This window comes from Urocitellus parryii, chromosome X (genome assembly GCF_045843805.1).
Source record: "Urocitellus parryii isolate mUroPar1 chromosome X, mUroPar1.hap1, whole genome shotgun sequence".
Lineage (NCBI taxonomy): Eukaryota > Metazoa > Chordata > Mammalia > Rodentia > Sciuridae > Urocitellus > Urocitellus parryii.
Genome location: NC_135547.1, coordinates 55,637,139 through 55,660,534, shown reverse-complemented (window position 1 = coordinate 55,660,534; position 23,396 = coordinate 55,637,139). Strand labels below are relative to the sequence as shown.

At 35.3% G+C, this 23,396-nt stretch overlaps 1 protein-coding gene across 1 annotated transcript in view; it reads right to left on the bottom strand.

The window, feature by feature from the left end:
• Positions 1-1,812: 1,812 nt before the first annotated feature.
• Diaph2 (diaphanous related formin 2) overlaps positions 1,813-23,396 on the bottom strand; it is an 821,535-nt gene continuing 799,951 nt past the window's right edge. The window contains exon 28 of the mRNA XM_077793878.1: positions 1,813-6,671. Within this exon, the coding sequence (XP_077650004.1) occupies positions 6,607-6,671 (65 nt within the window). The 3' untranslated portion in view covers positions 1,813-6,606. The remainder of the gene's footprint in view (positions 6,672-23,396) is intronic.

The window sequence follows — 23,396 nt, the reverse complement described above, 5'->3', positions numbered from 1 at the left end:
TATAATTTCTTTGCACAAAATCCTTCATTTTCCCTGTTACAGAATCAAGTGCTAATCATGCAACCACCACTGCTTTTCATGGATCTTACACTTTTTAATTATTTTTTTATCTGTTCTATTTAGTTGTACATGACAGCAGAATGTATTTTAACTCATCATACACAAATGGAGCAACATTTAATTCTCTGGTTGTACATGATGTTTGTTCAATCATACATGAACCTAGGAGGGATCTTATGCTTTAGTTAAACCAAATTGTTCAACTTTCCCTGTATATGCACCAAGAAGTTCCATGTTTATACCTCTCTTTATGGCTTTCCTCCTAAGAAACATTGAAGTTCCATGAGGACAGGGACCACATCTATCAGGTTCAGTGTTATATTCTCACAGTATAGCACTGTATGTGGCACAAGTAAGCACATAGTAAATATGGACTGGCTGAATACAATTATCAAATATCCAAATCTACTTACCTTTTCAATTTCAGTTCTTATGCCATTTCCTCCAAAACGTCAACATTGATACTTGTGTCCCTCTCTACCTCTCTGAAACTAATGGTGATTTTTTTTTTTTTTTTTTTAGAAATCCCACAGGCCTCCGAAAACAGTAGTTTCGACTGAATAGACACTTAGTGATTAGAATAGTCACACTGGGAGATGAGAGTGGGAGATGCTTTAGTAAGGCAGAGAAGTTGAAGGTTTCATGTTATTTATTATTATAATTAATGATAGTTCATAAACATTAAAAGGTAAAAATATTGGCCGGACCTCAATTTGCCAAGATACAGATGAAAAAAACCTGTATTAGCCAAGATATAGTATCATCATGGCTAAAGTTCAAACTCTGGTTAATTTCTAAGAAGTAGGAAAAAAGCTATGATTTGCATAATTTGTGTATTTGCAAGTTGTTTCCTCTGCAATGTACACTCACTGTAATAATGTTTTATTTGTGGCTATTGGAACTCTAGACATCTAAACTCTAGACATCAGTCTCTAAATGAGGTCTTTGGCTATAGCTTTCTTTTTATTATAATCAAAACTATATAGCATATTACACGCATTGCATATATATCAATTTTCATATTTCCATTTTTTCCCTTGAACTCTTGGCATCAAGCTCCCACTCCCCTAGTTATGGGTATATCATGGTTTTCATACTCTCTATTAAAGAATTGCCTGTTTGGGTTTCATTGAGGAGAAAAAGCTGATGTATTTGATTGCTGGAGCAAATCATTCCAAGGGAAACAATGGGTTGCCAGGTTTTGGATCATGTTATTTATAGACCTGGTTATTACACCCTTCTTCTTCAAGCCAGCCCACCCATGATGAAAGATTATTTTCAAAGTCCTCCAGAGAATAATAACACATAATCCTCAATTAATTTCTCCAGATATTTACCCCTCTGAGTATTTGAAGCACATTTGCTTTAGTGCCATACTTGACAAAAAAAAAATCTATAGAAACAGCTTCTCTGGAGCATGTAAATCACCCTTCTGACTTTTCTAGACTTTTTGGATGTACAAACATCTCTAAAGAATACTAAAAGGAAACCTTATGATCCCTGCAAGTGTATGTGAGTCTTTGAATATGATCCTGTGATCTCCACCATTCAGGCACTTATAAAAACAACTCTTGGACTTCTGTTCAGTCATAGCTTCTCACAGAATGTTCTTATATCTTTCTTGACACTCAATAGCTCATGCCTTTTCATTCAGCCTTAATTAAATTATCATAGGCAACACAACATTTAATGTTTATCTTAACTTTATTGAATAAGTAAAGTAGGCATTACATAAAGATTGCAAGTCATTCTTGGTCCTGCATAGATACAGACATTTATTCTGAGGCAAAATGAGAGCACAAATGCACAGTTTACTGCTACTGAAATGGTTCTTCAAGGTGGCTTGGTATGGACACAATCTCCCTCAATACTCATTTAATGTTGTCTTTGCTTTCACCTCTCCCATCAGCTGAGGGATTCACAATATCTAAAATAAGCGTGTAAGGGACTCTTCTGTATCAGAGGTAGTCTTGTGTCTGCATTATGAATCATAAAAGACATTTGGTCAAAGACTTCTTAAAGAAGGGGCAGAAGAGATACAGTCAAGCACAGACTTGAGATCCATTTTTTTTTTCAAGCTAATTGGCCATATTAGCTAAAGTATCAACCAAAGTTTAGAATAACCACTTTGTCCACTTAACAAAGCATGCAGTAGCCTGTACAGATAATAGCTTTTAGAGAGAACCTTAAATTTGTCTCAAGCACCAAAGATATATTTTTAAAAGTGTAAATGACTAATGTAGTGGCTGAATGGTGCCCTCTCCAAAAAAGGAGGATATGTTCACATCCTAATCCCTATAATCTGTGAATTAGCTTGTTTGGAAAATGTAATTAAATTTGGATGATATGATTAAATTAAGGATTTAGAGATAAGATTATCATGGGTAATCTGAATGGCCCCAAATTCCATTATAAATGTCCTAATACAAGAGAGGCAGAGGTAGATTAGATGCACTAAAGGGAAGATGATGTGGAGAAAGAGCAGAAAGAGATGCAGCCAAAGAATGATAACAGACACAAAAAATGAGAAGATGCAAGGAACAGATTTCTCCCTAGAGCTTCCAAATGAAACACAGTGAACATAACTCAATTTTGGACACTGGCCTCTAAAACAGGAAGAGAATACTATTTTAAACCACTATGTTTGGGGTAATTTGTTATAGCAGCCACAAAAATCTAATACAGGTATCAGTACAGGCAAATGGGCTATTGCTGTAACAAATATCTTAAAATGTGAAAGTGGCTTTGAAATTGAATAATGGGAATAGACTGGAAGAATTTTGATGCATGTGGTAGAAAAAGCATAGACTGGAACATTGATGGAAATATGAGTGTTAAAAGGCATTTTTGGTGAGGGCCTGCAATGAAATGAAGATCATTTTATTGGATATTGTAAGCAAGGCAATGCTCGTTATATACTGGCAAAAAGCCTATATGAATTGCCACCTACAGTTGTGTGGCAAGGGGAACATGTGACAAACTAGGATATTTGGTTGAGGAGAGTTGGAATTGAAGCATTAGAGGTATGGCATTGTTTCTTCTCTGCCTAGAGTAAAATAGGAAAGAGAAATGGAGGAAAGGACTGTTAAGTGGGAAAAGAACCAGTACTTGATGAGTTAAGAAATTCCAAGCCTATTCAGAATGTAAAAGAGGCTAAAGTTAGGAGATTCAGTATTAGGAAAGTGTACTCTGGAGATAGGGCCAAGGCTAAGGATGTGGCTGGATATTATTTGCCTAGTGCCAAAGAGATCAGGCATTGAGTCATGGATTTACTCAACCATCTCAGCAGAAACCAGGAATAGAAAGTTATCCAGGAAAGATATGTAAAAGGGCCCTCTTTTCTAATTGTGTGAATCAACAAGATATATATGGGAACTCTACCAAGTTTTTGAGAATGCTATATCAGCAGAAACATCTTTGCTTGGCCTGCAAGGGGCAGAGACAGGACAAAATTAGAGAAGGCTGTCAGACTACCAATATTCTACAGGCAGAAAAACAGGACAATATAAACTATTCAGCTACAAACATGTGCCAATTTTCAAGATAAAAGGAGGATGGCACCAAGGGAAAAGCTGAAAGTGCAAAGTTAGAGGGCCAATAATGAGGGGAGAGTCAGAATTGTGACCCATGGGCACAGAGGCAGAGGCCCAGTCCATGGTCCAAGAGGGGAGAACTTCAGACCCAAAGGGTGGGGCACTGAAACAGAGAGGACTGTTGCTAGGCCTTGAATCCTAAAGGGAATTTAGTTTTTGAAAATGATTAAGACAGGTGACTGACTCCCTTTTCCATTATCTCCTTCTGGAATAGGATCACTTGTAATTATTTAGAGTTGAAAGTGTAATCAGCTGAGACTTAGGAATGTTGGGATAGGGTGAATATATTTTACACATGAGAAAGACATCAATTTGGGGTTGGGGACAGAGGGCAGAACCTCTAGATGTTCCCTTATTTGGAAAAGGGGTTTTAGAGATGTAATTAACTTAAAGTTCTTGAGATGAAGAGATTATCCTGGCAGAGGGAGATTAGGTACACAGACAAAAGGTGCTGCAAAGATGAGTGGAAATGTGGCCATGAGTCAAGGAACGTCAATAGCCATCAGAAGCTGGAAGAGACAAGAAAGGATTCTCTAGAATCTCTGGAGGGAGCATGACCCTGTGAACCCCTAGATTTCAGAACAATGAGAGAATCAATTTCTGTTGTGTTAAGCCACCAAATTTGTGGTCATTTATTATAGCAGCCAAAGGAAACAAATATAATTAGTTAACATTTTATGTGTTTTCTATTTTTTTAAGATTCTGAAAAAAATCTGCATAATTGGTGCTTCTCCTGTGTGGTAGTAAGAAACAAAAGATTTTACTATAATTTGGTTGTATACTAAAATGTCACTATGTACTTTTCAATCTAAAACAAAAATGCAAGTGGCTAGAGCAGGACCATTATAAACCTGATAAGTAAATCTTTTAACTTAATTATTGGACCCTGAATGTTTTAATGTTTGTGAAAAGCATGTGGATTGCTGTAAATACAAATATATAACTTATCAAGAATAGCACTTCATTCATTCTTGTTCACAAACTAGAAAATAAGGCAAGTTTGCATCTGGAAAAGGCAATACACATCACTATTTCTACCTTGACAAGTTTGATAATAAGGCATGGCAAATATCTCCAAAATTTAGTCAAGGTTGACACTTCAAAATAATTTTTCTATAGTCAAAAGACTCAAAGAAGCGATACCATGAAGATTTCAGAAAAAAAAATCTTTGCAAAGTCAAAAATGCACACATTAGTTATTTACCTAAATTAGTAGGACCTAAACTTTTGTTGTTGTTAAAAATAGTGTGTGAAAACAGATGTGTCCTCAAACATGTTTATGTGTGCACATGTGTGTTTTCAGTCAGGAAAAAGTGGAAAAAATCTCAGATGTTGTGACTTTGATTTCTCTATTATAGCAGCTTTCAGAGAATTTTGAAGTATAATACTCAAGCCAGAATGCACTGGAGGACAAGGCAACCATGTAAATTATTATACATCTATATAAAGAATTCTGTGAGCTACTGGTCACTTATCTCAGATGGTGACTTGCCAAGCCAGTCATTTGTTCTTTCTCTATCATGTGCAGTGGAGAAATAGAAATAGGACTTTCTACATAAGAAATATACATATAATAATTCTTTTACAGTAATCACAATCATCTGCATGAATTGGTTTTCAAATTGCACTCCAGAGAAGTTACACCAATTATTTCAATGCATATCATAAAATAACAGATAAGTTAAGTATAACTTTAACTTTCATCTATTTGAGAAAAACATAGACCTTTTTTTTTCCCCCAGAGTTGTTGTGGCAGCATCATTTAAATTTGTTAATATAAGGTAAGTATGAGGATGACTGAGAAGTTCACTTATTTACTGGGATGTGCAATTACTGCAGCAAGAGATACAAATATATACACACATGTATATACATATACATATATAGAATTTCTTTTTTTCTTCTTCAGACCACCAAAACAGAATTGGAAAGGGGAGTAGAAAGGAAGATAGAAAAGTTGACCTTTCACACAGTTTTCTGCTGCCTTTTATAGAAAGAAATCTCTTTCCTCCCAGGTCTTCTAGAACTCCATTCCCTGCCTTCAAGGGGGTCAAGGGAGAAAGAAGCAATAGAGAGAAGAAATAAACCACAAATATGAATCAATATTTGCCTTTAAAATCTAAATAAAGATAACAGAACTTTCAGGTACATCCCTAGCACAAACATTAAAATGTGGAGTTTTTCTCAAAAAATAGTCATATAAAGTATTTGTATAAAGTAGATATCTATGCATAATTAGAAAATACCTCTTTAAATAAAGTTGAAGTCATTTTCCCTAACTGATTCTGTTAAACTTTGGTTTATTTTTAGCAATGATATGTGCTTGCAATATCATGCTGAAACGCTAGACTAATGATAAATTTAATTTCAGCCAAAGCAGATGAATCCATCAGCTTTCACTTGAGATAAGATTCTAAATAACTTGACTGACATGGAGCTATACTTTTTTGAGTTTTCAAAATGGCTTCTCTTACACTGTGTGCAATATTAGCACCTTTCCAAATCATTAGCATGCACATTTTGTCTTGGCCTTTTCCTTTGCTATCTATTAAATTGGAAGCAGACAGTGAATAGTTCTATTCTTTTTTTCTTCTTTTTCTTTTAGTGGGAGTGACCTAGAAATTTAGGATTTTAAATATTTGAATATTTGAAAGTCTCAAAACTCTTCAATTTTTTACAATTCCCTCTTCAGAGTCAGGTCACACAACAACAAAGAACACACATTTTTACGCTAAAGTGGAACAAATATTTCTAGTCCTGTGAACTGTTCAGATAGGTATTGTGGGAGGAGTCTAGTGATAGTTCTACAAATGCACATCAATTCATCCAGTTTAGCTTGACCTTTGCAGAAATACACTTATATCCACTCTGACCCTTGAATGCATGTTTTATTCTTCTGAAAACATATGATTTTGTTTACTTAAATATTTTTCATATTCTTTGGCATCAGGAATTACTTAGATGAGATAGCTCCATTGTGGCGAGAGCGTGACCTTTCCAAAGGTACCCGTCTATTATCTGTAAGACAAAGAGAAAAAGAACCAAAAACATGGTGAGCCTTAGATCTCGGCTATTACATGATACCAGGTTGAGAGAGGTTTTCAAACAGTACTGAAAAATCACTTCAAATGAATATGTAAATAGGCAACAAGGAGCCCAGATCTGAGGAGTTCATGCTGCAGCTACCAGGCTGAGTTCAAGAGTTCTACAATCAGCAATAAATGACTTTTCTTGGTAAGCAAAGTCAGAGTGATAAAAGAAATGGAAGAATTCTCTCAAGCACAGTCCCCTTGGAAATAGCAGGCGACAACAAAATTCCTTGGTAAAAATGTTAAATTGAAAGGATCTATGTACAGTGACTTTTGTTGCAAAGCACTTCAATTCCCTATGAGTTTTCAATTTGTATGTTGGCTACCTCTAGAGGACACCAGCGTGGGCAGAGCAGAAAAGAGTTTTTATTTTTCACAATGATTGCAATATGTGGCAATCAAACCAGCTACCAAGTTGGCCTGATTGTATGATGTAAACAAATTCAATACATTATATAGTCATTATGGGAATGAATAATGAATGGGACCTAGAATAGGTCCCATTCCTCCTACCCATCACAGGAAGAATAATCACTGTAAAGATGACTGTTGGCACAAAGCTTGGAAAGCAAAGTTTAAAAGCATTGAAAGTTGCTGAAAATAGTTTTCGTTTTCATAGAAAAAAAGGTTTATAGCTCTGCTTTGTGATGATCACTGCTATGTTATTATCACCTCTGTTTTATGCTCAGCTTAAATGCAATTGATGTGGGTGAAAATCCCTTTTTGACAAAAGCATAATATACTTAGATTCTCCATTTAGAATGAGACTGGGTCCCTAGAAATAATGACAAGCACCAGCACTTACATAAATGCTAACACTTTACACTCGTTAATTTGCTAATTCACACAACATCCCCGGGAGGTAAGCCCATTTCATTCTATCCTATTATCTCTGCTTTAGTGATGAAGGTTACACAGCAAATCAATGGTGTGATGGGGGATTATAATGCAAAGTTAATGCCTAAATGTCAGGTCAGCTTTGTCCAGAAGTACATGTTGGGGCCTCCCAAACTGCTACTCATTTCTTCCCTGAGATGGTGATACCCAACCAACATATCCTGCCTGTTACATGGGAAGGAAGGACTGAAAAGTGCTGAGGGTTGGCCATAGTGCCTTTCTCATCTGTGCTAGCACCTCTCTTGACTGATTCCTGGAGTTTTTGATCAATACCCAGAGCAAACCTAACTGGTCCCCTTGATCCTCACCTCATTAATACTCCTTGTGAATGCATTGAGCCAACTATCCATAAGCTTAAAGCCTACCCAGAGCTTCATAATGCAACTATATCTCTGAGAGGTGAGAAAACAAAAGTCATTTTCTCCACTCAGAGATATATCTGAATGATGGATTATTGGGATATCCTTTTGACAATATCATTGAAAAAAAATCTATTATTTAGTTTGTGATATGTTTCACAATTCAGCTAAAAATGTGAAGATACTATTCCTGGATAAAGGATTTATTGCTTAGAAGTCACTGGTTTGCATACACATTGGTTTGGGGCTTCTTAGAAAATACTTCAAAATGAGATAACAATACAATGGTTCCCACTGCATTGCTAGCATGTAAGAGTTCAGTGTTAAAGCCATCAGATCTAGCATGTCTACAGTTTTGTGCCAGCTCGAGAAAAGGCTTGTGCCTTGGTGCCATAAATATCCATTCCATTGCTTACCACTCAATGGATCCAACATGAGTACCACCTCTAAAAACTTAGCCCCACAGCATTATATGATAGGATGTGAGAATTCACATCGACTTGCAAATTATCACTAGCATTTGGTGTGAGAAAATGAACTTTGGAGTCAAAGCACACTGAAGAAAGGACACTGAAGCTTTTGGAAGATAGGCTAAACTTTGGTTCAGGACCCCAATCCAGTGTTATGGTTGGATATGTGGTGTCCCCAAAAGCTCATGTGTGAGACAATGCAAGTTTTAGAGGAGAAATGATTGAGTTATGAGAGTCCTAACCTAATCTATACATTAAGCCCCTGTTGGGATTTACTGAGTGGAAACTGAAGGCAGGTAGGGTATAGCTAAAGGAGGTGGGTCCCTGAGGCATGGCCTTTGGGGTATACATTTGGTATCTGGTGAGTGGAGCCTTTCTCTGCTTTCTTAACATCATATGAGCTGCTTCCCTCTTCCATACCCTTCTGCCATGTTGTTCTGCCTCACTTTGAGCCCTGAGGAACAGAGCCAGCTATCTGTGGACTGAGACCTCTAAAACCACCAGTCCCCAGATAAAACTTTTCCTCCTCTACTATTGTTCTAGGCATGTCTTTCAGTCACACCAAAAAGATCACTGAAACATCCAGATTTTGGTATACATGAAAAATTATTTTAGATTTTCTCCTCCCTCATTTTGGGTACCTAATAGGTCCCTATGTTAATGAGATAATTATATGAAGAAGCAATTCTGTAAAGGTCACCACTTACATTTTCAAAATGTTAACCCACAACCTTTTTCTCTGGGGGAAACAATGTCAGAAATTGCTATCTAGATCTTTTGATGTATTTCCAATTCTGTGTTTATGTTAAAATTAATTTAGTTGCAAAATATATATTTATACTTTAGACTTGTATAAAATCAAGACATATGTAGAATTTAGAGGCTATCATAAAGTGTACACATACTTTGTTGCTTTTAGATATACATACACTTTCTTTTCCCCCATCTGTCCACATTCTAATGGTAACTAGCAAACTAACGATGATAACTTTTCATGCTTGGAGTCGTCTTGAGTGAGAGACTGAAATATCACTGAATGAACTGTTTGAAATATGACTTCTACATTTATGGTATTAAATACTAAGGGCCCTCATAAGTAGTCATAATAATAATGAGAAAAGAACATATATTAGATATTATTGTTGTCAGAGGTGACAAAGAATGATTGTGAGAGTGATAGCATTTCTCATTTGGAAACAGGTGTAGGAGGTAGCTGCCCATGTGATATAATTTGAGAGCTCCATAAACTCCAGTATAAACCAAATTCACTTTTCTAACTAGTCTTCATCTTATAACACTATTGATGCTACTGTATTTTCAATGACAAAAATAGAGGGCTTTCATCCAAAAAGTGAGTGGGTTAAAACACATGTATTTACCCGAAATGATACTGGGTGGGGGGTTAACAAGTAGTGGCATCTCCTCCCAATCTGCCTCTTATAATTTTGGAAATGAAAGGGAAAGAGATGGGGGTGCATGGAACTTGTTTGTATGTACTTGTTGAGGACACTGCAATGAGAGAGAGGAAAACTCCACCATAGTTTGGTAAGTACACCCTAACAGATTCTCTTTGGTCATCAAAGACTTGTCTCTGAAATGCCCCAGGTGAAGGTGAACAGATTCTGATACTGTGGAGACTGATCTGATCAAAGAATGAAGTTGAAAAGAAGGATATATGTATATGAAAATGTGCATTCTATGGAGCAAAGATGGCCAAAAAAAATATTCAAATCTTTTATCCAAAGGGAATATAAAATACATGGTTCATCTTAACTATGGTTCAGCACCTTATGAATATCAGGTTAACCAGCACAAACTGATGCCAAGGCTTTCTCTGCTGCCATAAGAGAAGAAGCTTTATGCTTTATGACTTTCCTGAGCATAAATTGATTTGGCATTCATCTCAAAAATCTTCCCAACTGAGTTGTGAAGTGAATGGATTAATCCCATTATTGTATTGCTCTAGAATTCACTCATGCAATCATTTATTCAGCAACTATGTACAAAGCACATCATCCATGAAATAACTGAATGTCACTAAGTTTCAGATCCATCCCTAAATCTATATCATTAATTTCCGTCTTCCTAAAAACTTTGTCAAGTGAACTGAGGAATAAGCACAGCCCAGATAAGGCCTGCACATTACATAACATGAGATAGTCTAGAAGACTCAAACCTACAGTATGTAACCTGGGAGTGTGTCATTAATCCTATAACAAAAGGAGTGTATGCCAAAGTACAAGTTGTGTCTTGCACACTGCATGAGATCAAGTTGGGACTGAAAAATTCCAATAAAAAAGAACCACATTCATTATTCATTCCCCTCAAAGTTAGGTGTCTGTCTCTTGTTGTCTAAGGAGAGACTGTTTCCCTTCTGCTTCAAAAACAGTTGTATCAATGTTGCCCTAACCAAACACATTAATCCCTCACAGCAGGATAACATTAAACCAAGTGTATGCCCAGTACATACCTCACTATTTCAAAATACCCCATCTTAATGCAAATTAGTTGTCTAGAAAACGAAGTAAAAGAAACCTTCAATGTAGGCACTGTTTCCAGCAAACATAGCAAATGAAGGTCTGGGTCTATGCAGCTTAGGCTAAGGAAACCAAGGAAAGTTATTGCTTCCAGAAATGTCCACTAAAGTAGCTATTTGTTTCCGAAAACAGTAGTGAGAGAAAAATAACTTATTTTAGACAGTTATATTGAAATCATCATGTGAACTTACATTCCTCCTCCCTATGTTCAAAACTGTTTATGGTTTTCTCTGTGATTTTAGGGATCCTAAATTGGATAAAGTTTCTCACCTCACTAGAAATGAATGGCCTATGGTAACCAAATTAGGCTTGGGCCTAATCTCTTGATAGAGGACCTTTCTCTATCAGTTGACCAGATTCTTTCTCCTCACTGTTACCAGAATACGGTCTTTAAAACAGCTTGAACTCAAACTATTCATACAAATTGGCATTCTACTTTTTCATTAAATATTTTAGCATAGAAATTTTATATGTCATTAAACTTCTAGATTATGATATTACAAATATGATCTCTTTTTTAAAAAGAGAGATAATTTTTTTAATATTTATTTTTTAGTTTTCTGTGGATACAACATCTTTAATTTATTTTTATGTGGTGCTGAGGATCAAACCCAGCGCCCCAGGCATGCCAGGTGAGCACGTTACCGCTTGAGCCACATCCCCAGCCCACAAATATGATCTCTAATGGCCATATACTCTTCTTCTTCTTTTTTTTTACATAAATAGACCACAATTTGGTTAACCATTTATCTACTTCAGGGCATTTAAGTTGCTTCCAATATCTTGCTGGTATAAATAGCATACTAATGAATATCTTCACAGTTATATCTATACATGTGCCGTATATGTAGATGGCATTGTTGTGGTGTGAACAATTAGGTGCAAATTGTACTCTAGAGTAGTTTCACTAATTTAAATCCAATTGTCAGTATATAAATTTGTCTAATCTCATTGAGTATTATTCTTTTTAATATGTGCTGATTTAAAAAGTAAAAACAACATGATTCATGATTTTGGCATTTCTTCAAATACTAAAGAGGCAGATTTTTTTCATGTTATTGTCCACTTATTCGTCCTTTATATGCTGACCATTTCCTTTGCCTGTTAATTTTGTTTTGGCTTTGAACATTAATTAATGACAGTAATCAATTAAAATATTAGAAATATTTTCCTTAGTTTGTTGATCACCTATTTTGTGTTGTAACCTTTAAGGAACATATGGTTTCATTTTTACCATTTTTATGTTACTAAATCTATCCATTATTTACATTGTGATTTTTTCCTTTCTTTATAAGCTTAGAAAGTCTCTAGCCACAGACATTGATAAACACTCAATCACATCTTTTCTTGTCCCTTAAGTTTTGATTTTTTTATATTTAATGATTTAGATGATCTGTGTTTTATTTTTTCTCTGTTTTATTTTGTTTTATAGTGCCTTATCAAATACATCTCCACATTGTTTTATTTCTTCTTTTTCCTCACAAAGAGGACATGCATCATTTGTTGAATCATCATGAATTCCTATACTGATTCATAATATCTTTTTTATCATATATTAAAGTATCTATACTAGGGTTTCTGTTCTGTTGACATTGATATTATTCTGCAATTTTGTGCCAATACCTTCTTTTCTCATCATTTGAGCCTCATAATATGTTTTAATATCTGGTGTAACTAAACCTCTATCACCTATATTTTCACTTAAAACAAATATTTTGGGGGTACACTTTGGTGTTCTACATCACATTATAATCACAAAACAACTAAAAACCAGTACAACATGAAAAACAAGCACAATGGGTCCTAGGCTCCTCCTAGCAAAAAATAGGCAGTTGCCTCTGAAAGCCAATGAGTTAAGTGATGCTAAGATCCCTAATGATGTTTTCAGAGTGTTCCTCATTTTCTTGAAAACTGAACAAGCCTTCATACCTATTTTTTTGGTCAACTTTTCTGACACTAGCCATTTTCTTTTAGAAATACAGCAGATTCCAGCACTAACCTAGAGTATCCCCAATTACACTTAGACATTTTTTTCCAGCACTGGGAACTGAAATCTGAGACACTCTACCATTGAGCAATGTCTCCAGTTCCATCCACCCCCACACACTTTTTTTTTTTTTAAATTTTGGGACAGGGTCTCACTAAATTTGTCAGGGTAGCCTTGCACTTGTGATCATTCTGCCTTAGCCTCTCAAGTAGTTAGGATTACAAGCAAGAGCCATCACACTCACTCACCTAGACATTTTATAATACATTTACTCTCTTTGTTTTTGCCTTGTCAAAGATTCAAATAACTGAAATTAAGTGTATAATTTCGTTAGCTGATGATAGATTCTAGTGCTTCTAATTTGGAAACCTTATTTTCTCATAGATTTTATAATAAGTTTACATTTTGAGTCTCTACTAGGTACCATAGATATTAAACCACATTGAACTGTTTCATTCCTATGGAATTGTATACACAGGGTGCTGTGCAAAAATGCATGGCTGAGAGCCAATCAATTACCTTCAGTTAACAATTAAATACTTCTAGCCCTATTCTAATCTCCATGACATTGTAATGTTTTTAAAACTTGAAACAGGCCATGTTGTGTAATCTATATCCTTCATTACATGCAAATAAATCCATGCAAACAAAACAGAAACCCAGATTACTGTGGTAGTTCAGGTTGGCAGAAGAGAGGAAAGTTATTTTAACGATGATGGTAATGGAAAGCAATAATGTTAAAATAGTTCAGAGGCTACTGTGACTATAGACACACAACTCCCATTAACTGTAATTGGAGTTAAGCACATGTAATGATAACAAAATAGACCCCTAAATGTCTTTCCAATTGGAAAATAAGCAAATGCGTTCCAGGAAACAGCATGCTTTTGTGTGGAAAATACAGTATTCTAATTGAGATCACAAATTATTTTCACATTGATATTGCTGAGGGTATGATGGTGGTATTTTTCCTATGCTTAGGGATGTAGTAGATCTGCTTGGGGTAACATCTGTACAAAGAATGCCTTTCCTTAATGCTCAGCATTCATTATGTTATTAAAGGAAAAGTCTCAATAGTTGCAATGGATTTATTAATTCAGTAGCTTGTTATCAGCATGAAACTCTGCTGTGCTAGGGGAAAAACAAATTATATTTTACAAAACTGCAGTAGAGAGATTAAATCACTTTTCTATATTTCACTTTCTTCTTATCCTTTCTGCCAGGTAGTAACTCTACTCTCTATCTCTATTATGAACCTCATATTTTGCAAACTATCAAGACTTGTAGTAATATAAAGGTATATTATCAAACAAACTCAATTATAGTAACTTTAGGAAGATGGAAATATGTGATAAAAGTAAAATCACATAGTACAATAATATTACTTCAAGGCATTAAAACTTAATCCATATTAACCTATGAATGGAGAAAATATGCAATACTTACTTTTTTCTATCACAAACATATATTTTTATAATGTGTCCAACCAACCTCTTGGGATTTTAAATGACTAGCATTTGCATAATTGATAACTTGAGTATTTCCAAGTATTTTAGAAAAATATGGTGCAGAAAAAAATAAAATCAGTAAATTGTTCAGAATTTAAATTCCCATAGACCTTAAAATTGATTATCTTTAGACTCAATGTCAAAGCTAGTGAATAGATCTTTTTTTTTTAATGTCCTTGGTTTTGTACATAAGCCATGCATTGTTTGTTTCCTTACTAGAGAGTATAACTGGGCCCTAAGACAAAACTTTCTCTGAGTTTGAAAGTCTGATGAGGACACCTGCATACCTGGAAAATACAGAAAATGGTGACAAATAAAAATATGAAGAGTGTTAGAAAATAGTGGGGAAAGCTCCCAAGGAAATTATAGAAATGAAACTGATGTTGAAGAGCAAACCAGCAGAAACGACACAAACTGTAACAGCACTGTTCAAGATGTCTATCATAGTGGCTGATACATAGCAGTTTCTTAGAAAGTGTTGATTAAGTAATCATCCAGTCATTAGTAATGAATCAGGAACTGATCCTTGAGTTCACCTTCAGCTAGGCTGCTTACATGGAGGGAATATATTTTGCCATTAATACAAAGAAACACTTCCATCATCCATCCATCACAAATTGTTTTGGCATAAACTATCTATCTGCAGGGAATATAACAGGCACTCATATATTATTAAAGTGGAAAGGATAAATGTACCAAAAATTATTACATGAAATATAACTATGTGTCTTTTGTAGCATTTATTAGATTCTAAGTACAATGGAGGTTCATAGTAGAGAACCATGTGCAGGAAATTAAGTGCAGGAAATCAGGGTCATGGAAAACTACATCATGATTAGGCTTTAAAAGATAGGTGGAGGGGCTGGGGTTGTGGCTCAGTGGCAGAGCGCCTGTCTCACACATGTGAGGCACTGGGTTCAATCCTTAGCACCACATAAAAATAAAAAATAAAGGTTTTGGGTCAAACTACAACTAAAAAAAAATTTTTAAAAAGATAGGTGGAGCCAGCCACTGTGGCACATGCCTGTAACCCCAGTGCTCCAGAGGCTTAGGCAAGAGGATTGTGAGTTCAAAGTCAGTCTCAGCAACTTATTGAGGCCCTAAGCAATTCAGCAAGACCTTGTCTCTAAATAAAATATTAAAAAGGGCTGGAGATGTTGCTCAGTAGTTAAGCATCTGGTACCCCCCACCCAAAAAAAGGATACTTGGCACTTCAATAAGAAGAAAAATTTAGCTGTCAGTTTTTGCTTAGTAGGAAAAAGTGAGTTTTAGTTCCTTATATTGTTGACCATTCAATTACCAAATTTTTCTTTTTGGGGAGGCATGAAAAACAATGAATGAATAAGGATGAATCAGAAAGCCTGTACATCTTTTACTTTTTCCCTAAGAAGAAAATAATTTAATGAAAGGAAATGCACTGGCCAGATTTGTAGTTTCAAGGACTAAGATACAGGTGGATGTTTCCATATGCAGGTGATTTTAATTTCAATTATATTTTTATAAACAGTCTTGAAGCATTTATATGGAGGATAGCAGCTCTGCTCTAAGAAACAAACAAATAAATAAATCCCAGCAGAAAGGGGGGCTCCCTGAAATCATCTGGTGAGGATCTGTTTTTGAAGTCTAGATGGCCCTATCAAGAATGACAGTACAAGAGCTGATCAAGGCATATATTACAATGACCTGGGCCAAGAGTGCTTGGCAGGGTAAGAGCATGAGCAGCCATTTAGGTGGGTGCAGAATAAACTAGCTTTCAAATGGCATTGGGGCTAGAGAGTCAATTCATTACCACCACCTGTCATCTCTGTGCCTTCCTACTCCATGTGTGGCACAAATCCTTATGACTAAGAATACTAGGCATCAGCCATTTCTCTAACTTCAATCATATGATGGACAGTCCTCTGTCATTTTCTGTGGCAGTTGTTTGTGATCTTCTTGAGCCTTGTTGCTGATATGCTGACCTAGAATACACTTACTTGTCATCTGCTTTTGTTTCTGAATCGCTCAGTGACTACATATCTACTTTTTGTTTTTAACATGTGCAACCCATTTCTTGGGGCTGCTTTCCTATATTTTTTGTTGATGAAGGAAGTTTTAGAGCAGACAGCCCAACTCTCTAACTTAAGTAGCCCCAGGAAGGGTGGGGGGAGAGGGAGTAAACTCAATGGCTTCAGTAGTAAGGCAGAGATGGCAGTCCTTCCCCTGCATGATGCCTCCATCTCTCTATGTACCAGATCATTGAAATATGCCAGTGCCTATGATTTTTGAGGAGAGAAGATACTTAACCTACACTTACAATGCAAGAGTCTATAAACAGGTGCTTCCCATTAGTTGTGTTCCCCATGCTAGTCTGTGCTTAATTACTTAACCAGTTGTATGGACAAAGGCAACCTGTGTGGTTAATATTCCAGACACTTTAGCAGCTGCCAGTGCCATTGTTTTAAAATCTAAACTCTCCCTTAAGGTAGGAGCCAGTCAGCAGTTGTTTTAAAAGTGAGCAATTAGGACAGAGTTAAAACATGGCTTCTCAATTTCATATTCATAACTGACAGAAGTTCCTTTGTAATTTTAGTGTCTAATGCAACCCATACAAAACCTGAGTGCCAGGCCCAGACTACAGCCGAATAAAAATGGCTGCAACTAGTAACTTACCTCTCACGTAAGAAGTCTCAAAGAATCATTCCAGATTGTTAAGTCTACTGGAACAAAGCCAGTCCCCACAACATCAGAAAAATGTATAAATGTGAATAGCCATTCTTCCAATGTTCTTTGCAGCATTTTTGTACAATCGAAATCACAAACAGCTTATATATCATTATGGGATTAGATGCAATATGGGACCTACATAAACTGGGATACTATGCAGTCCATATAAATTGTTATATGGATCTGTGTGTCTGGATAGAAAGAGATCCACATTATAAAGTGAGAAATGCAAGTTATAAAAGAGTATATCATATTCTTATTTTTTAAAATTATAACTTAAAATATAATTTTGAAAAGCTTGAAAGGATATACACCCCAAAAACTGGCTCTTGTCTTAATGGAGAAATTACAATTGTTTTTACTTTTCCCTGAACATCTGAATTTGGGGCATTTAAGCACAATCAATTTGCCAAGTTAGGGGAGAAATCTAGACAGGGTCTTAAGTTCTCAGTCCTCAGCTATAAAGCACATACTGTTTTCAATTTTTTAAAAAGAGCAGTCAATAATCTCTGAATTAATTCCTGGTTGATTATACAATCACTAAGTACATCCTAATGGAAAGGAACAAAAAAAAAAAAAAAAACCAGAAAACAGGTGCCATTTCTTTGCCCTGCTTCAGTAAGGGCTACAGAATGTTCTCTGATGGTAAAGACAAGTATTAGAACATAAGTAAATGTGTCTTCCCATGCTATTATCATTTATGAAGATATCTCACATATTGTTAGATTCTAATTCTAAAAGTTCAAGTCATAAAAAGTGACTGTCTTCAAAAGATTCACTCATTTCACAAATATGAGTAAAAATCCAAAAAGATATGGAAGTATGTCATTACATCATCTTTTGAGAGAAAGCTTTACTTCAATGATAAAATCACATCAGATTTTAAAACTGCTTTGCAACACATTGCCTAAAAATAACAAAATAAAAGAGGAATGAACCAACTATCCTTTGATAGTAAATGATACTGATCTATTTTCCACAAGTCATACTTTTCGCTATATAGTGCAGGTGGTGGTGTGTGGGAATGGTGGGGAGAATTATGGCACTAAGCATTCTTCTTTCTCTTACCACCATTTAAACTGGTGCAATTTATGACAAAGTAAAGCCAATTGATATATGTAGTCTTTGAACTTATTAAGGTACACTACTAGACACATTTTTTTTCTAACTCATTAGGCCAGTCTCACATTTATTTATTTGCAAAATGAACCTTTCTAAACACCAATTTCCTCATTTGCAAAATGGAGATTTTAATAATAGTACTTACACTATAGGGTATTAATAGGACTAAATAACATAATTTAGTACCTGGTCCATATTAATCTTTTAATAGGTTTAAAGTATGCATGCACACATACAAACACATCAGTCAATAAACTTCAAGCAAAAAACTGTCTCTGCTTATAATGAATATCCACTACTTAGTGTTAGGCATAGGTCAAAGTTTGTAGTAGCCATAAGGGTACATATTGTTCATTGTTCTGCCACCTATTAGCATTGTTTTCCTAAATTTAAATTCCCCTTTGTGAACATGAAATAATATTAAAGGCCTATCTAATGGGGTTGTCCCAAGAATTAAATAATGTAAATGGGCTAGAATGTTACCTAATACAGAATAAAAGTTTATATTTTTAACATTTATATTATATAATAATTATAGCACTTAAATAATTATATAAAACTTACATAAGATATTTATATTTTATTACATAATTTATATAAGAATCAAATTCCAAAGATTCTAGCATCAAGATCTTATTACACTTTTTAAATTCTAGACCACCTCATGGCATTATGACATTTTTTTAGTTACTTCTGTGACAATGAGATAAGATGCAAACAGATGTTTAAAAAATCTCTTTCAGATTAGTCTAGAAAAACAAAGAATTAAGATTAGTCAGGAAATTGGAATTTATCAAGATTTTGACTTTATTTATTTCCCAAGTCATCATGGGCTGGGGTATTTTTTATGCCTTTGAGAAGCAATGAAAATCTTTTATAACAATTTATTTATTTTTCTTATTGTCATCCAGTGGATATAGCAATGTTGCCAGACTGCTTTATATTACTTCTTCACTCTAGGATTCCAGTTGTCTGGACAGATTTGTCCCTTAGGGTAGAAAGAGATTATTTCTAGAGATTCTGGTCTGGCTTGAATGATGCATCTAGTAAAACCAGTCACTTGTTTGTTTTTTTTTCTTCCTTAGTACAGCAGATTTACCAGGCAACCTGCTGACCTTTAATTTGGTTTCCTGAGTAGCCTGTTCAGTGGAAAGAGGGGAGAGTCTTGCCATCATAAGCAGAGTCTATTCCCACGTTGGGCATAGTTCTCTCTGTCCAAAAACAGGCCTATGATTTATTTCTTGAACACTAACTACGTGCATAGTATACTACAAGAGGGATACAGAGATAAAGAGTCAGTCTTTTCTTTCAAGGCAGGTACTATGTAGTGATTGTGGTCTTTTGGTTTAATAGTCTGATGAAGATATGTCTTGGCCACCTTTGTGTGCTGCTCTATAGTTCTCAGTATGCTTGATGACCTAGATTACATCCTTTAATACTAGGATGAATCAAGATGCTGTCATTCAAATCGGGGTAGCATACAAAGATAATAAGATGGTAAGTGCTATCATTAGGGTACACTCTTCAAGAGCACAGAAAATGAACAGTTACCTTTAACACATTCAGGTGGAGCCAATCAACAGGCTGTTAAATATTAAAAGGCTGATGGTCAGGGGAGTGGCCTGGAAAGAATAAAAGTGATTTGGGAGACTCATCACATATTTTGTAATTGAAAACATGACTTAGGAAAGTATGGAGAGTGAGAAGAGCAGTGAGCTGATAATCAAATCCTGGGAAATACTGATATTTAAAAGTTGAGCATAGCACCAGGAGTCCACAAAGGAAACAGCAAGTATTCAGAGACATACAAAAAGAGCCATGAGAGTGCATGTTATGAAATCCAAGGGAGCAGATATTTTGAAAAGTGGCATAAGCAATAATATCACATATTGTAGAAAGATGCAGTAAAATAAAGACAGAAAACCATCAGATTTAGAAATATGGAGGTCATTAGAGACCTTAATGAGAGCAATTTCAGTGAAATAAGGGGAGCAGAAGCCAGACTGCAGAAGGTTGAGGAATAAGTGGAGGCAATGAATATAACTTACACTTGCATTTCCTGTGACCCTGAAAGAGATGATATTTTTTAGAGACATAACAGTTACCTCAGGGCATTGTGCCTGACAGTCCCAACCCACTTCTCACTAAAACCATCCTGCTCAAATGTTTTTGTTGTTGTCATTTATTTGTTTACGTAGGTAGCAGTACTAAATAGGTTCTCCTCCCACCTATCAGTGGCCACTGATTGTACCATGATGGATATCTGCCCCCCCCAGGGGCAGCCAATTCATAGGTTGGCCGGTAACTAACAAACTATATAATTCATGATAAAAAGGCACTGTTCAATTGGGTAATAAGCCAGTTATAGAGAAGTAGAAAAGGATGAACAGACACACAGAAAGAAGTGAAGCTCATTTTATTTCTTAAAGTGTCCAGAGGAAGTTTCTGTTCTAAAAGAACCCATTAATTATTTTATGTAATTCCTAATGTTGTGGTAAATTTCACATGAAAAAAATCCAATGAAGCTCACCATGTGCTTATTTCTTAAAGTAAGATATACTTAAAGTTTTGTGTTTTCATTTTTATGGGGCAGTAAAAACTGTTGACAGGCATATTCTATATCATCACTTTCTAAGTAACTAGTGCATTGATCATTAATATATGTCAAGGTCTACATGTACATTTGTTTGTTTTTGTGTTGACAGCCAAGTAACTTTATGGTGTATTGTACTAATTAAGGTTCCACAATAATTTGAATAGACAATTTTTTTTGGCAATTGAGTCATCACAGGGTGTGACACTATCTTACATAACAGCACAGGTGAGTTGCACATATGACAGAGAAACTGTGACATGGCAGCCAGTACCATATTCATGATGTGTGCCAATGTATTATGAGAATGTAATTGCTCTGGGTCCCCTTGCATCTGTTTATCAATTGTAAACTGAGTGGCAAATATGCACAAAACAACCTTTGTATTCCAGATTCGAATAATATAAATGGGTTATACTCATGTTATGCAGATTTCAATCCTAGCCTTATCTTCATGTGAGCAAGACAACTTTACAAACTTACTCAGTTGAGACCAATGAAAACTGGAATTTGAGGTTTGCTCACTGCCAGAGTTTTCATTCAGTGTGGAGTCTGATGACCCTGAGTTCTGTCACAAACCCTCAAAGTTATGGGTACCATTTTGTCTGGCTTAGTTATATAGCAGGGATTCTCTGTATTAATATCAATGAGGCAAAAATGTATAACTGGATCTGAAGTCAAATCTTTCTACTATTAAATATAGCATCAGTGGGCATATTAAATGAATGGTAATTTTGTTGTTCTGTTTTATAGTTTATTAAAATCATGAAAGCATATGGAGTTCATGCCTGCTTTTATATTTATTGAAATATAAGTCACAATATATTAGAAATAGTTTTAATTCAATTACTGTGGATTCCAAAGAGTGAAGTTCCCACTAAAATGGATCCACAGATCCCTTTTATTATTCATAAAATTTGAGAAGTAGTGCACTGGCTAGACTAGTCACTAGACTCACGCCTTCTTCCCTTCAAGGGATCTGTCACCCTGCCTTTCCGAGTAGGCTTCTGAAAGAGACCTTACTCCCTTAGCTCAAAAGGCTATTGGTGATTTAAAATAGGATGAACCTGGCTCAACCCTAATTTGAAGTGGTGAAAAAAAAAAGACAAAGTGGCAATGAAAAATTTAACAAGTTAACTTTCAAAATGACTTCAGAGGGCTCGTAGATTAAAATTCACTGCAAGATAAGACATATGAAGATAAAAGTGAACAGATTCATGCTAAGGAAGTAGCTCAGGGAGATTAGAATATATGTGTAATAAATTTCGCTCTAAAATTTGTGGCAGCTAAAAAGTAAAGGGGAAATCTATGGAATACACATTTTCTGGGTTTTTTTGGTTATTGTTGTTTGTTTTTCCATAAATCCCATTTCATCTGTCAGATTTTCTCTTATTCTCTACTACCCATCCTTGAATGTAGCTAGGTTCACTTCATAACTGTTCCACAACACACACATATTTTAGATTTTTGCTTATGTGCCCACTCTTCTTTTTTCTTCCCCTCTATTAAAGACTATCCATCCTTCTAAGTCCAACTCAAATCCCACTTCCCCAATCCTTCTAGCCTTTGCATGTCTCTCTCTCATCTGGACTCCAATAGCACAAACTTAGCTTGTACAATTCAACTGTTAATTATAGCCAGCTTCATTACAATTCACTATAACTTCAGTCTCATCTTTCCAAGAGGACAGTACTAGAATGGCAGAGAATGCCATCTCATCTACCTCTGTATTAGTTTTCTCAATACTACACAGTCATGAAATAAATACACAATGATTCTTTTTCTGAATAAAACTTTTATGAGGGTTTATAGATGTATAAACATGCCATTCATTCCTATATACACATATTTGTATGGGGAAATAAATAGTTTACAAACTCTACCTTTTCAATATATTCTTTTACTATGGATCTAATTGTGAACAGGTTCCAGAGATGGCTTTGTGTTTTTAAGGGAATTGAGGGAAAAGGATAATATGTATGGTTACATTATTAAATTGTACATAAACTGACATTTAGCAGCCCTGAGAGCTCCAGTGTTGACTACATAAAATCAGACATTGACTTGAAGTGAAAGATCCTTCCTTAGAAGATGCTCTTCTGATCAGCCACATTACAATCTCATTCTGAGATGCTCTATTTTATCCTATTCTGAACACTAGTCACAAATACAATAACCATAAATATCAAAATTTCAAGACCAAGGCAGAATTTGCACACATTATTTCTAAAAGATTCTCTGTCAGGATTATTTGACTACCTTTGGAAATATACTCCAATAGTGAATACTTTCTTACAGATTATAAAACTAGATCATAAAAATACAATTTCTGTAAGAATAAAATTTTATACCATATAAATCATCTTTTCTTTTCCCTGTTGATACAGAGTAAAATTCTATTGAATACAGGGTATGTTCCATGATGACTCTATGAATAGGCTTATTCTAAATCAATACTACTTCAAGCATTAGAAT